This window comes from Thamnophis elegans, chromosome 15 (genome assembly GCF_009769535.1).
Source record: "Thamnophis elegans isolate rThaEle1 chromosome 15, rThaEle1.pri, whole genome shotgun sequence".
Classification (NCBI taxonomy): domain Eukaryota; kingdom Metazoa; phylum Chordata; class Lepidosauria; order Squamata; family Colubridae; genus Thamnophis; species Thamnophis elegans.
In genome coordinates, this window is record NC_045555.1 from 30135625 (window position 1) to 30161163 (window position 25539).

The 25539-nt window shown below is 39.5% G+C and overlaps 1 protein-coding gene across 4 annotated transcripts in view; it reads left to right on the forward strand.

Annotated features, from left to right (window-relative positions):
- Positions 1-25539, forward strand: part of GBF1 (golgi brefeldin A resistant guanine nucleotide exchange factor 1) — a 173611-nt gene that overhangs the window by 102766 nt on the left and 45306 nt on the right. For all 4 annotated transcript variants that reach the window (XM_032231642.1, XM_032231643.1, XM_032231645.1 and 1 more), the window contains exons 23-27: positions 6488-6581; positions 7989-8165; positions 15784-15848; positions 19791-19914; positions 24710-24781. In XM_032231642.1, coding sequence (XP_032087533.1) covers positions 6488-6581; positions 7989-8165; positions 15784-15848; positions 19791-19914; positions 24710-24781 — 532 coding nt within the window. The remainder of the gene's footprint in view (positions 1-6487; positions 6582-7988; positions 8166-15783; positions 15849-19790; positions 19915-24709; positions 24782-25539) is intronic.

Consider the following 25539-nt stretch of genomic DNA (forward strand, 5'->3'; position numbering starts at 1 on the left):
GTATTCAGGCTGATGTTCCCACCAGTTTGTTGCTGTTTTAATATTATAATTTTTGCACAAATTCCAATGGATCATTTGTGCTACTGAATTGTGCCGCAATTTATAATCAGTCTGCGCGATTTTTTTACAGCAGCTGAGTATGTGATCAACAGTTTCATCAGCTTCTTTGCAAAGTCTGCATTTGGCATCATCAGAGGATTTTTCGATTTTGGCCTTGTGCGGATAGCTTGTTCTTGCGCAGCCAGGATTAGTGACTCTGTTTCTTTCTTTAATGTACCTGTTGTTAATCATAACCAAGTTTGTTCACTGTCCACTTTATCTTTTATTTTTTCCAGAAATTGGCCATGCAGTGTTTTGTTCTGCCAACTCTTCATTCTTGATTTTATCACATGTTTTCTGTATTCTTGTTTCGTCTGTTGGGCCTTCAGTAGATTTTTGTTCTTTACTTCGATTAATAAATGTTCTTGACTTTCTTTTAAATAATCAGCCAGTGCATGTTTTTCTTCTTCAACTGTTTGCTTCACTTGTAATAATCCTCTGCCACCTGATTTTTGGGGCAGGTACAGTCTATCAGTATCACCACGTGGATGTAAACTGTAGTGCATTGTTATTAGTTTCCTGGTTTTTCGGTCCAAAATGTCCAAATCAGCTTGTGTCCAGTTAACTATACCAGCTGTGTATCTTATAACTGGTATTGCCCAGGTATTTATGGCCTTGATTGTATTTCCACCATTCAATTTAGATTTCAAAATTTTCCTAACTCTGTTGGTGTACTCTCGCCTGACAATAGTTTTTACTTCTCCATGCTTGATGTTATCCAACTGCAGAATGCCTAAGTATTTGTAGGCTTCATTTTCGTTGCATTTAATTAGTTGGCCATTGGGCATTTCAATTCCCTCACATGCAGTGATTTTGCCTCTTTTTATGGATACAGTGGCGCATTTTTCCATGCCAAACTGCATTGAAATATCGGTGCTGAATACTCGGACTGTGTTTGTCAATGATTGGATTTCTATTTCTGACTTTCCATAGAGTTTCAAATCATCCATATATAGTAAATGTGAATTTTTTTCAGCTTCTTTGGCTGTTTGGTAGCCTAATTTCATTTTTTTTAAGATTACTGTTAGTGGGATCATTGCGATGATGAAGAGAAGAGGTGAAAGTGAATCACCCTGGAAAATTCCTCGCTTGATATTAACCATTCCGTAGATCTCATTCCCTACTGCCAACTCAGTTCTCCATTGTTTCATCGCCTTTTCAGTAAAGGATGTAATATTTTTGCTAATGCCAGTTGTTTCTAAGCATTTTATGATCCAACTATGTGGCAGTGAGTCAAATGCCTTTTTGTAATCAATCCAGACCATTATTATTATTATTATTATTATTATTATTATTATTATTATTATAAACAATTGTATCACAGCGGCCAGTTGTTTCACCGGATTTGGCATTGGTTACTAGTCGGGCCCCACCCAGGGGCCTAGGACGTTGTAACGTATTTTCGTAATATGCGTGCAGATCCAAGCAGTGCAGCTTTTTGTATTTGACTGATGGTGATTTTGTCAATTTTTAACTGTTTTAAATGTAATTCCAGTGCTTTTGGAATAGCACCCAATGTGCCAATTACCACTGGAATTACCACTGCTGGTTTGTGCCATAGTCGTTGAATTTCAATTTTTAAGTCCTGGTATTTTGCGATTTTTTCATGTTCCTTCTCGGCGACCCTGCTATCACCTGGTATTGCGATGTCTATGATTGTGACCTTATTTTTCTCAACCAGTGTGATGTCTGGTGTATTATGCGCCAGTATTTTGTCTGTTTGTATACGGAAATCCCACAAGATCTTGACCATCTGATTTTCGGTGACTTTTTCAGGCTGATGTTCCCACCAGGTTTGTTGCTGTTTTAATATTATAATTTTTGCACAGATTCCAGTGGATCATTTGTGCTACTGAATTGTGCCGCAATTTATAATCAGTCTGCGCAATTTTTTTACAGCAGCTGAGTATGTGATCAACAGTTTCATCAACTTCTTTGCAAAGTCTGCATTTGGCATCATCAGAGGATTTTTCGATTTTGGCCTTAATGGCATTTGTGCGGATAGCTTGTTCTTGCGCAGACAGGATTAGTGACTCTGTTTCTTTCTTTAATGTACCTGTTGTTAACCATAACCAAGTTTGTTCACTGTCCACTTTATCTTTTATTTTTTCCAGAAATTGGCCATGCAGTGCTTTGTTCTGCCAACTCTCCATTCTTGATTTTATCACTTCTTTTCTATATTCTTGTTTCGTCTGTTGGGCCTTCAGTAGATTTTTGTTCTTTACTTCGATTAATAAATGTTCTTGACTTTCTTTTAAATAATCAGCCAGTGCATGTTTTTCTTCTTCAACTGTTTGCTTCACTTGTAATAATCCTCTGCCACCTGATTTTCGGGGCAGATACAGTCTATCAGTATCACCACGTGGATGTAAACTGTAGTGCATTGTCATTAGTTTCCTGGTTTTTCGGTCCAAAAGGTCCAAATCAGCTTGTGTCCAGTTAACTATACCAGCTGTGTATCTTATAACTGGTATTGCCCAGGTATTTATGGCCTTGATTGTATTTCCGCCATTCAATTTAGATTTCAAAATTTTCCTAACTCTGTTGGTGTACTCTCGCCTGACAGTAGTTTTTACTTCTCCATGTTTGATGTTATCCAACTGCAGAATGCCTAAGTATTTGTAGGCTTCATTTTCTTTGCATTTAATTAATTGGCCATTGGGCATTTCAATTCCCTCACATGCAGTGATTTTGCCCCTTTTTATGGATACAGTGGCGCATTTTTCCATGCCAAACTGCATTGAAATATCAGTGCTGAATACTCGAACTGTGTTTGTCAATGATTGGATTTCTATTTCTGACTTTCCATAGAGTTTCAAATCATCCATATATAGTAAATGCGAAATTTTTTCAGCTTCTTTGGCTGTTTGGTAGCCTAATTTCATTTTTTTAAAAATTACTGATAGTGGGATCATTGCGATGATGAAGAGAAGAGGTGAAAGTGAATCACCCTGGAAAATTCCTCGCTTGATATTAACCATTCCGTAGATCTCATTCCCTACTGCCAACTCAGTTCTCCATTGTTTCATCGCCTTTTCAGTAAAGGATGTAATATTTTTGCTAATGCCAGTTGTTTCTAAGCATTTTATGATCCAACTATGTGGCAGTGAGTCAAATGCCTTTTTGTAATCAATCCAGACCATATTCAAGTTCGTTTTTCTGTTCTTACAATTTTCTAATATCATTTTATCAATTAGAAGCTGATCTTTTGTGCCCCTGCTCCTTCTTTTGTTGCCTTTTTGCTCTACTGGCAAGATGTTGTTTGTTTCCAAATAATCCATCATGTTATCTGCAATAATGCCTGTGAGTAATTTGAAGGTTGTTGGTAAGCATGTTATTGGTCTGTAGTTTTCAGGTGTTGTTCCTTTAGTTGCATCTTTCTGAATCAAGTATGTTTTTCCAGTTGTCAACCATTCATCAATTTGGCCCTTTTGTAAAATTTCATTCAGTTGCTTGGCCAATATTGCATGTAAACTGGTCAGATATTTGAGCCAGAAACCATGTAATTGGTCCTTTCCAGGTGATGTCCAATTCTTTACCTTTTTTACTCGATTTTTGACCATCTCAGTTGTTATTTCTAATACTTGCATTTGTTTGTTGCCAATGCTTTTCTCAAAGTCATGTATCCACTTTGCTTCCTTGTTGTAGTCCTTTGCATTTTCCCACAATTCTTTCCAGAATTCAACTGTGGCCTGTTTTTCTGGTTTTTCACTTTTGGTGTCACCATTCACATTAAGACTTTGATAAAAACGCCGTTGGTCTGATCGAAATTGCTGATTTTGTTTATATTGGATGATTCGTGTCTCATATCTTTCAATTTTTCTAGCTGTTGCTGTTATCTGCTGTTTTACAATCTCTACAGCTTCATTGATGTTTCTTGTATCCAATCTATATCTTCTGATTAGCCGATCTATGATTTTGTTGTTTTTAAGCCGTTGCTCATGCATGTTCTTTAAGTTACTAGCATCTGCTCTTAATTTTTTGATTTTTTGTTCTAAACGGATTTTCCACTTTGGCTTTGATGCTTTTTCTGTTGTGTGACTAGGTACTTTAATTTTAATGCCTAGTTCATTAGTGACTATTACAGCTGCGCTATACATTAACTGGTTTGTTTCCAAGATGGATCCCGGTTCAATTGTTGAAAACACTGCATTAACCATTTTCATGATAGGGGCCAAAATTTTCTTAGGCACGGTTTTTAGTGATGGTAAACGTTGCCTTTCCTCATTAAGCAGAAAATGTTCCATGATCTTATCCTTCAATTCTTTTTGTTTTTGAGTTAGTTCATCAGTTGGTTCAGTGATAACTGGTTCTAGTGGTGGTGATGTTATTTCCTCCCCGAGAGCTTCTTCTGGGAGTTCTACTATACTGTCTTTAGTTGTGTCTTGAATATCAGTTATTTCCGCTTGTGATATTGTTTTTTGGGTTTTGCAATTTGCCTGAATTTCCTCATGTTCAACTTCACTAAACACTTTATTCCGTATAATAAATCGCCTTTGATCTGCTAGTCGTTGTTCACTAACATTTGAATCTGGATATTGTTGTTTCCATAATTCATACATTCGCTTTAAATAGCCTCTTTTTTCTGGCTCTGAGTTGTAGTAACAGGCCATTATGGCACGGTTTTCATCTGCACTATATTTTTGTCGTTTTGATGGCTGGTCCACTTGTAGCCCACTTGTCGACGGATGTCCAGGGACCCCAACATCCGCCGCGGCCCTTGTTAACCCGCGCGACGACCGATGCGGTATGAAATTCTTATTTGTTTTTTTCACCATATTGTATGGGTTGGCGGGGGTTTTTTACGGGACCAGATGCCAACCTGACCCCAACCTTCCTCCTTTCTCATCCGGGCTTGGGACCGGCAACGGCGGAGTTGTTATTATTATTATTATTATTATTATTATTATTATTATTATTATTATTATTGTATAATCCAAAGGGATTGTTAATCTTCCTTACATGGGTACCATTCAACATTCATATCCAATTATATTCATCATAACATTACACATTGTATACATTAGTAACATTATCATTTATTTAAGCTATATCTATTATCAATAAATTTCACTAAGTTTAACTAGTTTTAAATTATATTCTTCCATCTATCAACCTGTATCTTTCCAGTAGCAAAACAGTCTCATATCTTCTGCCATTTGTGGTGCCAGTCCTCTAATCATCTTCTTGATCAGCTTTGTATAGACTTCTGTTAGCAACTCCTTGCTTATAAAATCTCTCATATAATCTTGATGCCCTCTTTTTGCTTCCTTATTCAGCTTATCTTTGATTGTCAGCAGTGTTATCAATGCTTTTGCTAATAGAATTTCTCTCTTTAAGTCCATAGTTTTTTCTTCTGTATCTTGCCCTCTGGAATAGATTTCCTCTCCATTTAATTCCTCTTTCAGTATTCCATTCTTTCCATTTTCAGAAACAAACCGATTCAGGGGTTTTGTGATATCCCTGAGATCAGCAAGATGTATTCTTCCTGTTCACCATCTCTTTGGGACTCTTAGGTCCATTTGGACCACCCAGCGGCAAAAATATTGGCTGTGGTCTCAGAGCATTGAGACCGTATGACCATCTCGTCGCGACGTTGGCTCCTCCTCCTATAAAACAATTATTGTAGCAATAGTGATCTATACCAGTGACACATGGGCATTAACAGCACACACTGCATGAAAGTTCAATGTGTTCCATCAATCTTGCATACAGAGAATTCTGGGTGCCACTTGATGTGACCGTGTCAGCAGTGAGGAAACTTTCCAGTGGAGTGGATCCAGGAAGTTGCAGCCATTGTAACAGAATGTCAAATGTATCTAGCTTGTCATATAGTTCCTTTGCCAGAACATTGATACCTGAAAAACACTGTATGATGGGACCCCCAGAGGGAAAGTGGAGGTGGGATAGACCATGCAAAACCTGGTGTCAGAAATTTAAAAATGACTTACAAACAGTGGATATCAAATGGATAAAAGCTGAAGACACTACCATAGATAGCATTCATTGGAAGAAACTTGCTATCCTATGCATCTTACCTAAAAGAAACATGATAATGATGATGATACAATATTTGCCTCCAGTAAATAAACAGATATCAATAAATGTGCAAGAATGAAAAATGAGTATTTGAGTAGTATTTGTGTTTGTGACAGAGCTGTATTTCTGAATGTCATCTTATTTTTTATTACAATGATTATTGTGCTTAATTCATAATTAAACTATTTGAGTTTGCCCATCATTAATGCACATGTGGTATCATTTGAAACCAAATCAACTTGGTTTGAATAGTCATGGTTTGATATGTATCTGTTTGTGTTGCAAAAATATAACGGGAAGAATCTAGGGAATAATTCTGGAAGCATTCACTGTGTGATTTGTCTTTCAGAAAATGTGCCATGATCTCTGCTCATTACGGCCTCAGTGATGTTTTTGACAACCTTATAATTTCTCTCTGTAAATTCACAGCCCTCAGCAGTGAGGTAAGTTGTCAAATGGAGACATATAAACAATTTAAATTTAAACATAGTTCATGAACAAAATTGATTTTCCTTTCAGTTAAATACAACCACTTGATTAGTAACTAATCTTTAGTTCTTTCTGGTTCCCCAGAGTGTCCAACTTTCAAAGTTCCATTCTAACAATTTTTTAAAGAGAATTGAAAACAAAAGCATGTTCTTACAAGAAAATATTTTGTAATTTCAAAATCTTATTTCAAAACCATCTGGACCCTTGATCTGTTTGTAATTTTCCAAAATCAAACTTTTAGTCATTCTTTTGCTGTTTATTCCATTTTTAAAAAGTCTTTAAACTTGTATTTAAAACATATTTCACTAAGAATTGAAGAAAATTCATCAGGGTATAAAATCTGCTGTAAAACCTGTTGATCCAAAATTCATAATAATTGAAAGAGCAGTTAATAAGCAATTTCAAAAGTGGAAATTCCTTAGTTTGTTTTCTTGCAGACTTTTCATTACCCAACTAGTAACATCATCAATGTTACCTAGTTGAGCCAATTTCTGAACACAAAGATGCCACAAAAGGAAGTACAGGTAGTCTTCAACTTACAATAGTTCATTTAGTACAATTCATAAGTGTCTGAGTTTTACGACGATTGTAGTGTCCCTAGGTCCCTGCAAACCACACTTAACAAACTATGTTACTAACTTAACTGCAGTGATTTACTTAACAACTGTGGCAGAAAATATTGTAAAATGGAGCAAAACTCACTTAATAACTATCTTGGTGAGCAGCAAAAATTTTGGGCTCAGTTGTCATAGGTAAAAGAGGACTACTTACACGTAAACCCAGTGTTTCTTGAATCCACCAACCATGGTTGAAAAAATGGCTATTCCCTTATCTCTCAGAGCTCTAAACCTGCCAGAGACTGCAGATCTTGTGTGTTAAGCCCAAAGAAGCCTATGCAATGGGACAAACAAGAATTGAAGAGACATCAAATCCTATGACAATATTTGAATGAACTAAAGATTTAGATTGTCATAGGTAAAAGAAAAGAATATAAAGTTGGCTTATTTTATCAAGGTCAAACTAAACCATGTTTTTATGAAATTCTGGCAAACCTTTATAATACTTTTTTGCTAACACCAGGATTGAAAAGTCAATGTCTTATGGATGAGTTCTAGATAAGGGATAGATTATGGGAAGAAGCAGTATCTAGTTGTAACCTTACAGAGAGTGAAGAACTAGCTAACTAGTTACAGACTGCAATACATAGGCTGTGAAAGTAGTGAAATATTAATCAAATTTAGTCAAAATTTCTGACTGAACATTTGACTAAATCAAGACTTAATGTTTTGAGTTAATATTTTATACCAAACTTGAGATTTTTAAACAATAAGAATTTATTTATTTGTACTTTTCTGTTGCAGTCAATTGAGAATTTGCCAACAGTTTTTGGAAGCAATCCAAAAGCCCACATTGCAGCAAAGACTGTGTTCCATTTGGCTCATCGACATGGTGATATTTTACGAGAGGGCTGGAAAAACATAATGGAGGCAATGTTGCAACTTTTCAGAGCAGAATTATTGCCAAAAACCATGGTGGAGGTAAAACAAATGACAGTAGATGTTAGGAGAATTGGGTGAGAAGACAAGAATTTGCCATGCTTGGGTTTTGTTGTATAACCAATGTGCTAAAAAAACCTAAATTTTTAAAAGTATGTTTTGCAGAATATTAAATACTATATTTTAAAGGCCTATAATTTGGATTTTATAAAATATAATGATTTAAAAATGTTTGAGAGTGGGCACACATGTGTGGTACAGTCAGGTCCAAGTTCAGGTGGGTGCACATATGGGTGGGTATAAGAGTGAGTTATGGTGCACAGGCAGGGAGGTAGGTATAACTGATGATGTGAGGGTGCTGTGGAATATGAGATCCCCATGCTTCTCTGGGTCTAAACCACTAAATCTATTTAGAAATTGTTAGCCTGTCATCTATAAACTATATTAATAACAAAATAACTAATAGAAAACAACAACAATAATAAACATACTATATAAAAGTATAAAAGTAATACAATTTGTGAACAATATTGAGAAAGAAAATATTGAAATTGCAAAATCCTCTATTAACTAATATTGTAATCAACTTGTAGAAAATTTACTTCAATCCCAAATCACCACAGATATTAGCCATAATTGGTCCCAGATCTATTTGTTTGTTTATACTATTTCTTACCAATTGCTGATTGATTTGAATATTAATGTCCAATCTCCAAAGCTCAACTATCTTCCCCTCAAAAACAGATAAAATCATTCCTGAATTAGATGTATTAAGTCCATTTCCTCTTTTTCCTTCAAACCCATTTTAAAAAGCCATTTACCACTTGTCCACACAGAGAGTTTTTAGCTTTTATATAAAAGCAGTGTTAAGCTTTTGGAAAGTGTATATGGAGTTGAACTTTATTATTTCTAAGTCTATATGCTTTTCTGGCCAATTTATAGCTAGGAAATCACATTTTTTTCTCAATGTTTTTTACAACCTGTGTTGTTTCTATGTCTGAATTTCTTCCCAATGAATTTGTTTCTTTGAAACTGGTTCTTTTTGTGGGTCTAAAGGATTTAGTGTCTGTTTTTTCAAAATGTGTCCCACAATCTTTATAAGTTCATCAAATTTATAGACTTTTTAGAAAAAAAATCAAGTTAAAGATTGCATGTTGCTAGCCAGACTCTCCCCCTCCCTTGAGTGCCAGCCTCCTTCTCCTCTCTATAATCTGATATGTTGTTGTTCAAAGCAAAGAATGCAGAGAAGATATTTTCTTACAGTTTTGATCCCAAAAAGTTTTTGCAGATTAATAAAATACAAATCAGAGTCATGTGCCGTGTTTCTATATAGAAAGCAGGAATTTATAACAGCAGTCAAATAAAGAAAGCAGAAAAGGAAGCAGAAAGAATCCAGCAGGGGCTGAAATAAATCGACATTCAGCAACCAGTTAACCTTTAAAAGATAAGAACAAAAATTCAAAAAGTGAACTTAAAAGCCCCAGGCATGCTTACAAAAACATTATGCTGGTAGGAAGAGATGTCAACGCCCATTGTCTTTTCGGCTGTTCCCACAAGGAGTTGCAGCCTTCAAGATTCACCTCCTGGGTGGGTTCACAGCAACTCATAAGTCCTAAGTGCCCCCATTCAACTCCAGGGACAAGACTGCCAAAGAACCAGCTCTGGCAATAAATGTATTGATTGTGAGTATGTAATAGATTGCAAGTAAGAGAAAGAAAGCCCTTACTCCTCAGTAGCCATCTTGGGTAGGAGGTTTGAAGGTTTTATTTGATTTTTATGCCGCCCTATTCCCGAGGGACTCAGGGCGGCTAACAAAACCAAGGGAGGGGAGGGAGGACAATACAAAAAGGAAAACCACAACAAAACCAAACAACAATACAAAACAGTCTAAAAGGTCTCAACACGCATACCTATTCGAGTAGGGGATGGGACTCAGCAACCCCAGGCCTGCTGGAACAGCCAGGTCTTGACGGCTTTATGGAAGGCCGGAAGGGTGGTGAGGGTCCGAATCTCCACGGGGAGATCGTTCCAAAGGGCCGGAGCAGCCACAGAGAAGGCCCTTCTCCGGGTAGTTGCCAGCCGACATTGGCTGGCAGATGGAATTCGGAGGAGGCCTAATATGTGGGATCTAATGGGTCTTTGGGAGGTAATCGGCAGGAGGCGGTCTCTCAAGTACCCACATCCAATACCATGTAGGGCTTTATAAGTGACGACTAGCACCTTGAAGCGTATTCGGAGACCAATAGGTAACCAGTGCAGCTCGCGGAGGATAGGTGTAACGTGGGTGTACCGAGGCACACCCACAATCGCTCTCGTGGCTGCGTTCTGTACCAGCTGAAGTCTCCGAACACTCTTCAAGGGCTGCCCCATGTGGAGCGCATTGCAGTAGTCCGGTCTTGAGGTCACAAGGGCGTGAGTGACTGTTGTGAGAGCCTCCTGGTTCAGGTAGGGACGCAATTGGTGTACCAGGCGAACCTGGGCAAATGCCCCCCTGGTCACAGCCGACAAATGATGATCTAAAGTCAGCTGTGGATCCAGGACGACTCCCAAATTGCAAACCCTATCTGAGGGATGTATAATTTCACCCCCCAGCCTGAGAGTTGGAGAACATAGCCAATTTTTGGGAGGGAAAAACACAAGCCACTCGGTCTTGTCAGGGTTGAGAGCCAGTTTGTTAACTCTCATCCAGACCCTGACAGCCTCCAGGCACTGACACATCACGTCAACCGCTTCACTGAGTTGGCACGGGGCGGACAGATACAATTGAGTATCGTCCGCATACTGGTGATATTTTATCCCGTACCGCCGAATGATCTCACCCAGGGCTTCATGTAGATGTTAAACAGAAGGGGGGACAGGACCGAACCCTGAGGCACCCCATATTTAAGGGGCCTAGGGGTCGACCTCTGCCCTCCGACCAACACCGACTGCGACCTGTCCGAGAGGTAGGAGGAGAACCACCGAAGGACGGTGCCTCCCACTCCCACCTCCCGCAGTCGTCGCAGAAGGATACCATGGTCGATGGTATCGAAGGCCGCTGAGAGGTCAAGGAGCACTAGGATAGAGGAGTGACCCCTATCCCTGGCTCTCCAGAGATCATCGGTCAGTGCGACCAAAGCAGTTTCTGTGCTGTAGCCAGGCCTGAATCCAGACTGAAAGGAGTCTAGATAATTGGTTTCCTCCAAGGACCGCCGGAGCTGAGAGGCCACCACTTTCTCAACAACCTTCCCAACAAAGGAGGAGTCGGGTCTTCCTGTATTCTTGATTTTATGATAATGTAAAGCAGGAGGATCAAACTCGATTTCATTGAGGGCTGCATCAGGGCTGTGTTTGACCTCGGAGGGCTGGGGGTGAGGTGGGGGGGTGGGTGTGGTCAAGGTGGGCATTTAACATAGGCTCAAGATGCATTTTTTACCCTTTGCATTCAAAACGGCTATTCCAGAGAAAGGGAGATTTACTTTCTGGCACAAATAGTCTCAATTCCATAATGAAGAGATTAAAGACATGTAGTGTAAGGATTGCCTCTCCTTCTAACTTAAAAAGTGAAGACGAAGTATTTCAAAAGGAAGCTTTTATTAAGCAGAAGTGAAACCATTAAGTTCAAAGCAACGTCTGAATCCCCTTAGGCAATGCGAGTAGAATTAATGCAGTAGAGACCTCTCCTATTAATCAGAATGCAGATTTTAGGCAATACACAAGTGTGAAGAGGTTTCCTTTACCAACTCCCATGGCTATCTTCTGTTAGACATTAAAGTGAACCGTCCCACTTGGCCCTCATAAACATTCCCCAAAAGGTGAGGGGATCTCAAGGCGCTTTGGCACCAGGAAACCAATTGTAAAGTATCAGTTGTCACAGGCATTACTAATAAATTAGTACTACTACTAATTAGTACTACTACTTACATTACTAAGGCCATGGGAGCGGTGAGTGCCTCCACCTGTATACTGGACCCGTGCCCCTCCTGGCTGGTCTTGACCAGCAGGAAGGTGACAGGTGGCTGGATCCAGACGATAGTTAACACCTCTCTCCAGGAGGGATCCTTCCCGCTCCTCCTAAAGGATGCGGTAGTGAGACCCCTCCTAAAGAAACCTTCTCTGGATCCAGCCATTTTGAGTAACTATCGTCCAGTCTCCAACCTCCCCTTTGTAGGGAAGGTTGTTGAGAAAGTGGTGGCCTTTCAACTCCGGCGGTCCTTGGATGAAACCGATTATCTGGATTCCTTTCAGTCTGGTTTCAGGCCTGGTTACAGCACGGAAACTGCTTTGGTCGCGCTGATCGATGATCTCTGGCGAGCCAGGAATAGGGGCCATGCCTCTATCCTGGTGCTCCTTGACCTCTCAGCGGCCTTCGATACTATCGACCATGGTATCCTTCTGCGACGGTTGCGGGAGGTGGGAGTGGGAGGCACCGTTCTTCGGTGGTTCTCCTCCTACCTCTCGGACAGGTCGCAGTCGATGTTGGTCGGAGGGCAGAGGTCGACCCCTAGGCCCCTCAATTATGGGGTGCCACAGGGTTCGGTCCTGTCCTCCCTCCTATTTAACATCTACATGAAGCCGCTGGGTGAGATCATACGCCGGCACGGGATTTAATACCATCAATATGCGGACGATACACAATTGTATCTGTCCACCCTGTGCCAACTCAGTGAAGCGGTAGAAGTGATGTGCCAGTGCCTGGAGGCTGTCAGGGTCTGGATGGGAACGAACAAGCTTGCACTCAATCCCGACAAGACTGAGTAGCTATTGATGCTCCCTCCCAAGGATGGTCCAGCTATTCCATCTCTTAGCCTGGGGGGTGAAATTATACGCCCCTCAGAGAGGGCTCGCAATTTGGGAGTCCTCCTGGATCCGCAGCTGACATTAGAACATCACTTGTTGGCTGTGACCAGGGGGGGCCTTTGCCCAGGTTCGCCTGGTGCACCAATTGCCACCCTATCTGGACCGGGAGGCCCTTCGGATAGTCACTCACGCTTTCGTCACCTCAAGACTGGATTACTGTAACGCGCTCTACATGGGGTTGCCCTTGAAGAGTGTTCGAAGACTCCAGTTAGTCCAGAATGCAGCTGCGCGAGCGATTGTGGGTGCACCTAGGTACACCCACGTTACACCTATCCTCCGTGAGCTGCACTGGCTTCCCATTGGTCTCCGGACACGCTTCAAAGTGCTAGTCGTTACTTTTAAAGCCCTACATGGCATTGGACCTGGCTACCTGAGAGACTGCCTCCTGCCAATTACCTCCCAGAGACCTATTAGATCGCACAGACTAGGCCTCCTCCGGATTCCATCTGCCAGTCAATGTCGGCTGGCGACCCCCCGGGGGAGGGCCTTCTCTGTAGCTGCTCCGGCCCTCTGGAACGATCTCCCCGTCGAGATCCAGACCCTTACTACTCTTCCGGCCTTCCGTAAAGCGACCAAGATCTGGCTATTCCGGCAGGCCTGGGGCTGTTGAATTATCCAGCCCCATCCTAAGTTATGAATGTTGTTGTAATTTTAAATTGTTGTTTTTTTTATATCCTCCCTCCCTTTTTATTTGTAAGCCGCCCTGAGTCTTCCGAGAGTGGGTGGCATACAAGCTAATTAAATAAAAATAAATAAATAAATAACTAAATAAATAACTAAATAAATAAATAAATTGACTCCAAGGCCCCCTCCTCCCAATTGAATGGCAGTATCACTTTTAGGGATCTTGACATGTAGAGTCCCCAGCTGCTATGTGGCTTGACATTTTGGTATAGGAGCAGAGCATAAATGAACTGACAATTTCTACAGATGTCTCTAAAAACTGTCTGTCAAACAGTCTCTCAATCTTGGTTACTACCTCTAACACAGCCCTAGAGGAGAACTTAATATTAGTAATAATTTACATAATTGATATACCATCTAATTCTCAATGATCCCGGGTAGCTCACAACAATCAAAAAATATACAATTAAATCAATCATAGGTAAATATTAAGATAAAAGATGACTAACTCAGTGATACAAGGGGGCTCACTCTCTCTCATCAAAGATCTGGGTGAAGAGCCAGTTGTTTTTGGCTCTTCTGAACAACAGTCATCCAGATCTTGAAGGGTACCTAGTTCTAGTTGGCAGATGCTGCTAAAGAGGAGGGGAAGAAGGTGCTGCCTCCTGCAGCACTCTGCTAGTCAAAATGGGCCATGGGATGCTGCCTCTGGCTCTGCCAAATTGCTTTTCACTTCATGTCTCCAGGAGCGATCTCTATGTCTGTCTCTGTCTCTCTCTCTCTCTCTCTCTGTCTCTCTCTCTCTCTCTCTCTCACACACACACACACACACACATACAGACACATACACACTACATCAGGACTCAAAGATTTTCAGCAAAACCATAAGAAAAATGTGTAAAATTTAAGTAATCCAATGAGATATTTAATTATCAAGCCAGTGCTTTTCAACCATATAGTAAGATTTTTGAGGCATGCAGTGGCTCTGTGGTGATTGCTTGATGATTAGTAAATAAATAATAGACTCAAATAGGAAGTGTAAATAAATTACAGGCATAAACATACACCCCTGAAGTGAAGGCCAGCAAATTACATACAGTAGATACAAGGTAGAGCTGTGCAGAAGTATAATTCCCCTTCCTGCAAAGCTCCCAAAGGGTATCACTTTTCATAGTGTTTTTGAAGTAGATGCCAAATCCATTCTGATTTGGCACCTCTCAAAGCACGACAAATTACAACTTCTTCCTGCAGTTCGGTTGTAGGCCATTCCTGTGCTGCTGCCTCAGTGAAAATAGTTTTTTGCTTCATGGTCTCCAGGAGGGTCTTTAAGACCATCACATACACACACAAATGTACACAACACACATGTCCAGTTTTTCTTGGCTTGGGGATGCTGCGTTGGTCAGAAACTTGGAGTGAGCAACTCTTTGTTCTCTTTCAAGTAGATTTAAAATTCAAACATTAAATCCAAATAATAGAAGTGAGCAGCTGTTTTCTGTTACATTCCAAGATTGAAGATTGAGATCAGCAAAGCAATAATTTACATAGTCACTTATTTATATTGTTTTTATCCCTCATGTTCAAATCATAACATCTTGCAAGTTGTGAGATATTTTTATATGTAATAAATTGGTGCAGATGTTATCCCCTCCCCGCTTCATCATGCCAGGGGCAGTGAGTTGTCCCCATGTCCAGGGGTGGAGAGCACTCGTTGAGCACCCAGACAACAGGGGCAACCCATCAGTGTCAACCCATCAGTGCAAATCCATTGGTACTGGCCCAGCAATGTTGAGCCATCTGCACTGATCTGTTCATGCTGACCCATCTGCATCAACCCGCCTGCGCCAACCCACCTGCGCCAAGTTGTCCCATTCTGTTTCAAATCAGCAGTAAGTTGTCCCATTCTGCTTCAAATCGGTTAGTAAGAAATAAGGGAAATTGTGCTCTTGAGGAGGATCAACAGAACCCTAAGACTGGCTTAATTATTGCTAAACTTTTATCTTACACTGCCTATTATTTTAGTGCCTTTTCCAAAATCATTTTACGGCTTGTTTCTATGTTTAAAATATTTATGATGTTTGTCTATATGCAGTATACGCATGTGGATGTATATGCACCAGTAATACAGTGAAAAGAAGTATTGAAATAGTTCAATAAAATACATTTTAAAGTACTAACATCTTGATTTGATCTATAGGTTGAAGATTTTGTAGATCCCAATGGCAAGATCTCTCTTCAGAGAGAGGAAACACCTTCTAATCGGTGGGTAACCCAGATAATAAAATAGATTGACAGAAAAGCCTAAACGTCTATATTTATATAGAGAACTATTAGATATTAGAGAATATAGATGGAATTGATATCTCATAGTACAAATTTCTCTTTATTAGATTCCAGCTAGCAGTCATAGCTCTTTGTTCATTTCACAGTTTTGGGGCATCAAGGAAGATAAATGGCTGCTTGACGATTTCTCATTAATGGCTATCCCAAAAAAATTGTATTTCGACACATAGCACCCAAACCATACTACACCACACAGCCAACTACACACAAAAACTAACCTTACTATACACAAAAGGGGTGTCAGAAATGACAGCCAGAATTCTCCAACCCCTAGGAATACACTCTACCAGGAATTATCCAGAATAAAAGACAAGGTACAGAAGGATGAAAGAAACAATGCAATCTACAACATCAACTGTAACCATTGCAACCAATTCTACGTGTGAAAAACATCACATCAATTAAAAACTAGGATCCAGAAACATCAGCTGGCAGTCAAACTCCACAATCCCAAACTCGCCCTGAGTCCCCTCAGGGAAAAGGGCGGCATATAAATCCCAATAAACTCCCAATAAACTACAATCCCAAATCCTTATTCTCTACCCACACCAACACCAAACAGCACTAGTTCGATTGGAGCAACACAAAAATCATTGGCCACGCTACCACCCACCACGCTCGTCAGTTCATTGAAGCCTGACACTCCAGAAGCAATTCCATCAACAGAAGCATTGACCTACAACCAGCCTATGCACCCCTCAGAATCCAAATCAACCGCATAGCCAACAAAAAAACAGCACTAACTCAATCAACCCACGCAAGTCCCTCCAATCAGCACTTCATCTCCCAATCATCCTCACTTGATGTAAGCTCCCCATCATAAGACTCACTGATGACTCACACCTGACCCATCACAACACCCTCACTTGACGCACCCACACCTGAAGCCCTTATAAACAGAAGAACTCTAACATTGACATCTCCTAAACTCCACTGACGCTCTGTGGCTAAGATGCTGAGCTTGTCAATCAGGAAGGTCAACAGTTCGAGAGTGTGAAGCCTCCCATTGTCTCCAGCCACAGAGAACAGTCAGGTCTGTTTCTGTGCTGGTTTTCTCCTGTTTGTGGCTCCAAGGGAGCCGAAAAGCTGCTCTGTTGGACCGGTGAAGCTAAGGAGTAATGCCCAGTGAGGTTGAAGGAGAGATCACAATCTCCTGAAGAACACCAGAGCTGTTTCTCTATATCACAACAGGAGAAGAGACAGTCTAAGATGGATGACACAAAGGTGGGAGAGAGAATGACCATCTAAGCACAGTGCTGGTGTGAAGTTGGTGGACAGTGTAGAACTGGGTGAGAAGAACTTTATTTATTTGAATTCTCAAATCCCAAAAAGAATTTGGAAAAGGGTTCACAATTATTTAATACAGCAGCAGCCAGCACTTTGAAAAAGTACTAAATTTGAAGGAGGCAAAAAAAAGAAGATAGAAAAAATTGCTAAAAATATAGAAAATTGGGTTTTTAAACTGGACAGGCATTTTATTGGAATGGCACTTTGAGACATTGGAATTATTTACTCAAAAATTAACATTATCTTACATTGTGGAAAATTAAAAAAAAAACAGCTTAATATTGAAATTTAATTAAAGATTGCCACTTGGTGACAGAAAGAAGAACAACACATTTTCAAAATTTTGTTTGTTAGAGGGATTTAAGGAGGTGCTAGAAGATTTAAGGGGCACTCCAGAGGAACAGGCAGATTAAGCTTGGAATATAAAGAAACATTGAATATTTTGAGAAGTGTTTGTAAGATCAATTATGGATCAATAATCCAATCAATTGGATTATTGGACAAAAAAGGGGATTCAATAAAACTTAATGAGATACTTTATCAAGAAGAAGGGAGTGGAACTTGGAAAGAGGTGGCATCGGCATTTCAAAATATAAAGGAGACACTGACAAGACATTACCAGAAAATCATGGAAAAAATGGAGAGCATAGATGAAATGCTGGGAAATATAATACAAGAGACAATGAGTGTTCAAGATGCCCAAGAAGAGGAGGAGCCAACTGGAAGCGGAGACGGAAAAAAGAGACAGACAAAACAAACAGAAGGGGGGGGGCAGATAATAGCAAAACCAACAGGGATTGATGACATAAGCTGAGGGGAGAGTGCTCTAAGGAAATTAAAAAAGAATCTGGGGAAACAGGAAGAGGTTTATGGAAGAAAGATAGGGGCAAGAGTAGATATTTTGGAAACTAGACAATGGAAAAGGATAGAAAAGGGAAGAAAATTTAAAATAAGTAGGCAAGATGAGGAAACAGATAAAAATAAAGAAACAAGCAGAATATGGAAGACAAGCTAAGAAAAGAATAATCAAAGCTTTAAGGCAGGTAAGAGATGATGGTTAGATTAGGGAATATGTTTAATATAATTGTAGCATAGAACAAAAAAATTGGAGGGGATTTGGAGAAGGGGATTAATAAAATACATATTTTACGTAATAAGGAGAAGCAATAATAAGGGGAAATTAGAATTTGAAGGATGGTATTACTAAATTATGTTATTATGAATGTCAGTAGGTTTGTTAAATGTAATAAATATGATTAACAATACTTTATTTGTATTAAAACACATGATATGCAGAAGATGAAGACTGATGCTGAAATACTGAATAATTAAAAAATGAAGGATTATAAATTGAATAAGCAAATAATGAAAGAGCTTAATTTAAACATATAAGTTTATTAAATGTAATAAATATGATGAATAATATTTTATGAAAGATGGTGTTAATACGTGTATTTAAATAACATGGGAACTGGCGTTGAAACAATACATAGAATTAGTGACTAAACAAAAAATGAAAAATGATAATCAATTATGAATATGCATATGTATGCTAAATGTAACAATATATAGTAATAATATTTTAGTTGTATTATAATAGAATATGGTGATTGATATAAAAACAATATATTGAAATATTGGACAATCAAACAATAAGTTGAATAAGCAGTAATGAAATTCTTAATTTAAGACAAATGTTGGTATTAATATTAGTTATATAGGTTTGTTAAATGTAATAAATATGATTGATAATATATTCATATCAAAAGGTATAATAATTATTATAGTATATTAAAATATTGAATAATTAAACAATTAAAGATTAAAATTTAATATATAATATAGTATATTACTACTAGTATTATATGATTATTAAATGAAACAAATATGAATAATACTATTTTTTCTATGAAATTCAGGTACCACACTGTCCATATACTAATATGTAAAAAGTTAAAAAAAATTAAAAACTAAAAAAGAAGAAAGGTCGACAGTTCGAATCCCTAGCACCGAGTAACAGAATGAGCTCCGTTACTTGTCCCAGCTTGTGCCAACCTAGCAATTCGAAAGCATGTAAAAATGCAAGTAGAAAAATAGGAACCACTTTTGATGGGAAGGTAACAGCGTTCCGTGCGCCTTTAGCATTTAGTCATGCCGGCCACATGACTATAGAGACATCTTTGGATAGTGCTGGTTCTTTGGCTTTGAAACGGAGATGAGCATGACCTCTAGAGTCGGGAACAACCTGCACATATGTGCGAGGGGAACCTTTACCTTTAAACTCCACTGAAGATGTTACTTAGCCTTGTAATGAAATGTTCAGAAACCAAACTACAAGCTTGGAGAATGAATCTTCACCCTTATATTTGAGATTCCCCCATACCTCAATAAATTTGATAGTATTTGTTTATTCATTTGCAATCATTGGACTTCTAAATAATGTTGCTGATACATCTCTCTTGAGAATAAATTGGAGCATTTTGGCTGTTTTAGTTTTGGGACTCTGATACTCATTTCTATTTGCAAATTTCCCCTCTTTCCTCTATAAGCATGTTTTTCATTTTTCTTTTGTAGTGGTGAGTCTACAGTGCTCATTTTTGTTAACTGGCTGACACTCAGTGGCACAGAACAATCTGGTATGAGAGGACCATCCACAGAGAATCAGGAAGCAAAGAGAATGGCCCTGGAATGTATAAAGGTAACGTATTTTTTGGACTATAAGACATGTATAAGATGCACCAAAATTTCGAAGAGGTAAGTAAGAAAAAAAAGTTTTTGTCCTCCATTTTTCACCAAAAGGGGCATTTTTACCTTCCCCCAGACCTGCTGAAGCCTGCAGAGTGCTTGGTGGGGGGGAAGGGGAGGCAAAAACGGCCTGTTTTTTGCCTGTTTTTCACAAAAATGGGATGCCGGGGTGGGGGTTCAGGAGGCCAAAAATAGCTGTATTCAGTGTATAAGACGCACCAACATTTCCACGCTCTCTTAGGGAGGAAAAAGGTGCTTCTTATACTCCAAAAATACGGTAATTTGAGTTCAGGTAAAAGATAATGACATACAGAGTAGAACACTGAGAGCTAACCTTTTCCAGACCGAGTGGCCAAAGCACGCATGCGCAAATGCATGTATGCATGCCCAAACCCCCCAAATGCAATACATCCATGGCCTCCACATGCCCTGCGCATTCTCCCCCGCCCTTCCCCCCATGCATGCATGGGCCCCTGCATGCGTCCCACAATCCCCCCCCCCGGTGCATGCATGGCAGAGACCCAAAGACGAGCTGGCCGATGGAAGGCAGTGTGCATGCACACCGGAGCTGAACTGGAGTGATAGCTCACGTGCCCACAGAGAGGGCACTGCATGCTACCTCTGGCACGTGTGCCATAGGTTCACCATCACAGGAATAGAACATCAAATCTTTAATCCACTGAGTAATTGAGGCCATAAATTTCTCTTTCCATTGTTGTAGGACAGATTTCTTGACAATGAGAAGACAGTGATGAATATGATTATGTAGTTCAATTGTCAATGTCCATGTTCAAAAGAATGTTTACATCTGAAACTATTAAACCATGTCTCGAAGTCAAATTATTATGTGTAGTTATAATATGATTGTTTTAAAAGATTGGAAGTAGATACTTAATTGTTATTCTAGTTGTATCTCCAACATTGCCCAGAGCTCCACTCTGAGGGAGAAAGGTGATTAAGAAAATGAAATATAAATAAATAAATAAAGAACACCATGATTTTACTCATTCCCTTTTTATGCAGACCCAGGAGAGTCCAGAAAGTTTGAAATACTGTTGACAGACTACATTATAAGTCATTTTGAAATATTTCATGCAGACATAAACAAATGCAGATCCCTTTCTTTCATTCACTCCTTAAGATTTGAATATCAAACATTTATCAATATCAAGGACTTTAAAAGTATGGGATTTTTATTCACATAAGAAAACGTCACTAGTCTAAATTAGTGGTAGATGCTGTAGTTAAAATAAATAGAATAAATTGTGTGTGTGTGTGTGTGTGTGTTTGTGTGTATCACATATCATTATGATATACAGTATGCATATATAATATATGTCCGCTCTGGTGAGCTCAGAGGCCTGGAGCTGCCATTGGAGAGGGGGGACTGGGCCAGCTGTCAGGACTCATGCTTACCATATGCAGATCTCCCTCCTCCACAAGCAGTCCAGCTGAAAACTCTACATAACTCTTCATGACTGACTGCCGGGAGGTTTCCAATGAGAACATTCCACTGACTGAGAACAATCCATGACTGATTGCCAGATGGTTTTCTCTCTAGGTCACGAGGTGATGGGTGTGCATGTGGGCGGGGATGGGGTTTAGCCTAATTGCCAAGTAACTATAAAAGGTGGGGGGGCATCGGATGTCAACTCTGACAATTTATTCATTGCCTTAGTGCTTTGTTGGTCAGTTCATGCTGGAGGAAGATAAACTGCATTTTCAAACAGTCTCTGTGTTTGGCTGTTTTCATTAACCTTTCGAAACCTGACAATATATATAATATAATAAATGTATAAAATATAAATTATTAATTTAAATGTATGCATGTAGCATGGTCATGTATGCACCTTCTAGGTATATGTATTAAAACAACTGTCCTGTTTAGCAACTGTTCAAATTTATGATGGTGCTGAAAATTTTTATAGCTAGTAGTCACATTTATGACTGTTGGAGCCTCCTCGCGATCATGCGATTGAGATTTGGGTGCTTAACAACTGATGGACATTTATGACTATCAGTCATGTGATTGCAATTTGTGTGCTTCCCAGCTGGCTTCCAACAAGTATAGTCAATGGAGAAGCCATAGTCACAGGATGTCTCACTTAATGACCAGATCACAGCAGTGAATTTGTCAGTCCGAAATGTAATAGTTAAAAGAGGACTGCCTGTAATAATAAAATAATACAGTGATACCTTTAAAATCATCAAACAACAACTGCCTTTCCTAGGACCATGGGAAGGATGCGATGGATAAAAATGCCAAATCCAGTCTAAACACTTGGTTGACTGTACAGCAAGCAATAATACCACTATTATCACCTTTGGATGGGAGATCAAGATGTGTAGAGCAATAAAAATATAGAGTATGCTAGCTGAATGCCTGTGCTCTGCTATGAAACTATGTGATAAATTGACACTTGAAAATTAATGAATAGTTACCATCAGCCTCTCCTCTCCCGTTCTCTCCCTCAACCTTGCCCCACAGAAACCTCCTCTATCCTATCACCTCTCCCTCAGCCTTGCCCCACAGAAACCTCTCCTATTTTATCACCTTCTCTCCCTCAGGCTTGCCCTAGAGAAAGCTCTCCTATTTTATCACCTTCTCCCTCAGGCTGGCTCAACAGAAATCTCTCCTATCCTATCCCCTTCTCTCCCTCAGCCTTGCCCCACAGAAACATCTCCTATCTTATTACCTTCTCTCCCTCAGGCTTGCCCCACAGAATCCTCCCCTATCTTCTCTCCCTCAGGCTCTTCTCCAACTCCCAGTCAGCAGGCCGGATGAGTCACATGCTGGCCACATCCACAACCAGGTTTTTAGGTTGGAAGGGAGAGTAGAATGTCTAACTCCTTAGCATCAGGGCATGTTAATAATAATATAAGAAATAGTAATGCTCTGATGCTCATTTTGAAAAATCCTTTGTTACCGAGCACCTGGAAGCCAAGAGGACCTTGTGTCATCCCACTAAAGTTCTGATTAATGGCAAAGAGGAAAAACAGCATAGTTGGCTGTTTTTAACAGTGTTCTGTGTCACTTGGCATATAGTCATGTCGGTCACATAACCACAGAAGCATCTTCAGACAAGGCTGCCTCCCTCAATTAGGAAAAGGAGATCCCCTAAAGTTGGACATGACTGGAAAGAGGAAACCTTTACCTTTTAACATGATCTTTAACCGCTTTCACTCTGAGTAGGAAAAATGATATTTATAGTGTTTTTCATCATCAGTGGATGATCGCACTCAATTCAAGATGGAAAAACGAGACAACATTAAGTTCCTTAGGGGCCTCCATACTTTAAGTGGTGCAATATATTTTCAAATATATTGGACAGGTATATTTGTTTGATTTTGTTTTTATTTTTGACAGACTTGAACACTGGGCCCTAACTAACAATATGAAATTCAATGTAGAGAAAAGTAAAGTCTTACACTTAGGCAAGAAAGGTACACATATAGATTGGGAGATACCAGGCTTAATAGCAGTAACTGTGAGAGGGATCTTGGAGTCTTAGTGGACAACCAATTAAATATGAGCCAACAGTGTGCGGTGGCAGTGAAAAAAGCCAATCCAATCCTAAATTGCATTAACCAGAGGGATTCAAGATCAGGTGAGGTACTTCATTGTTGTTAGTTACGAAGTCATATCTGACCCATTGCAACCCCATGGACAACATTCCTCCAGACCTTCCTGTCTTCTACCATCCCTCCGAGTCCATTTAAGCTCACACCGACTGCTTCAGTGACTCCATCCAGCCACGTCATTCTCTGTCGTCCCATTCTTCTTTTGCCCTCAATCTTTCCCAGCATTAGGCTCTTCTCCAGTAAGCCCTTCCTTCTCATTAGGTGGCCAAAGTATTTGAGGTGAAATACTAATACCACTGTATAAATCCTTAGTAAGACTACACCTAGAATACTGCATCCAGTTCTGGTTACCACACTATAAAAAGATGTTGAGACTTTGGAAAAAATGCAGAGAAGAACAACCAAGATGATTAGGGGAGTGGAGGTAAAACATAGAGAACGGTTACAGAAACTGGGCATGGCTCGTCTGTGGACGACTAGGGCGGGCATGATAGCAGTGTTCCAATATTTGAGGAGCTGCCACAAAGAGGAAGGGGTCAACCTATTTTACAAAGCACCTGAACACCAGCCAAGGAATGGAATGGATGGAAACTGATCAAGGAGAGATTCAACCTGGAAATAAGGAGAAATTTTCTGACAGCGAGAACAATCAACCAATGGAACAGCTTGCCTTCCGAAGTTGTGGGAGCTTTATCTCTGGAAGCTTTCAACAAGAGACTGAACTGCCATCTGTCAGAAATGGTGTAGGGCAGGGTGACAAACTCGCAGCCTGCGAGCTGGATGTGTCACACATTGGCCACGCCCATGGCTAGTTTAGCAAAGAGGGAAAATGTCATGATATTTCACATGACAATGTGAGTGTGACACCCCTGGCACAGGGTCTCCTGATTGGGTGGAGGGTTGGACTAGATGATATACAAGGTCCCTTCCGCCTCTACTCTAAATTTATTATAGTTTTCAAGAACCATACTCTACTTTCTTGAGAAAAAGATGCTGAGTTCAAACCAAGAAATCCTTCATCCTAAAAATTAGTATGGGGTATTAATAAAGAGGCAATACATTCTAGAAATGTTTGTGGATACTTAGTTTTTATACTATTTATATTTAACTTATTTTTGCCTTGTGAGATCAATAATGTGTTTGTCTTCCAATTTCCCACTTTACAGGTATGTGATCCAGAGAAGTTAATCACTGAGAGCAAGTTTCTGCAACTTGAGTCCCTGCAGGAATTAATGAAGGTGAGGTTTGAATTAGCCTTTCAGGCAGACTAGAAATTTTAAACCAGTTGCAGAGTTTTGAGAAAATTTACTGTGAGTAATGAGATTTCATTGCTAATTTTAGATGGATCTTTATTGGTTATGTATCAAAATAATAAAATAATTGCTAGCTCATTATCTCAGCTCTGAGATAAGCATAAAGGGGGAATGAGGAAAAGGTGCTATAAGATTTACCCTTTCATCCAGATTCCTCGGGAGTCAAGTTCTGGAAATCTTGTCTGCTATTTAGGCTCATCCAGCCATTTGGGGTTATATCCTACCAACATTGTAAAGAAAAGGAAAACTGAAGTGAAAATTGTAAACACAGTCACAATTAGTGATTTTTCACTTAGTGACTACTTTCCTTAATGACCAAGTTTGCTAATCCCAATTGCAAACATTAATGTACCTATATACTTTTCCCATTCTGGAATATATATGGAAGAAATATAAGTTATTCATATAGCTATGCGTTGGCCATGTAGGTCAACAATTCTTAAATCCATGAAATTATTTATAGCAGCCTTCTACATGCTGCAGTTTGAAGTCTTAGTGGCACACTAAGATGGACATATATCACAAGAACTAATTCTTGTGAAAGTTATACTTTTTTAAATCTAATTGTGCAGCAGGCTTATATTTTTCAATAAAACTTGTATTTACTAATTCTAGTCTGAAACAAACTCCAATGTTCATGGAAATCATTCCCTACAAAATATTCATTTTTATGTCTATTTCAT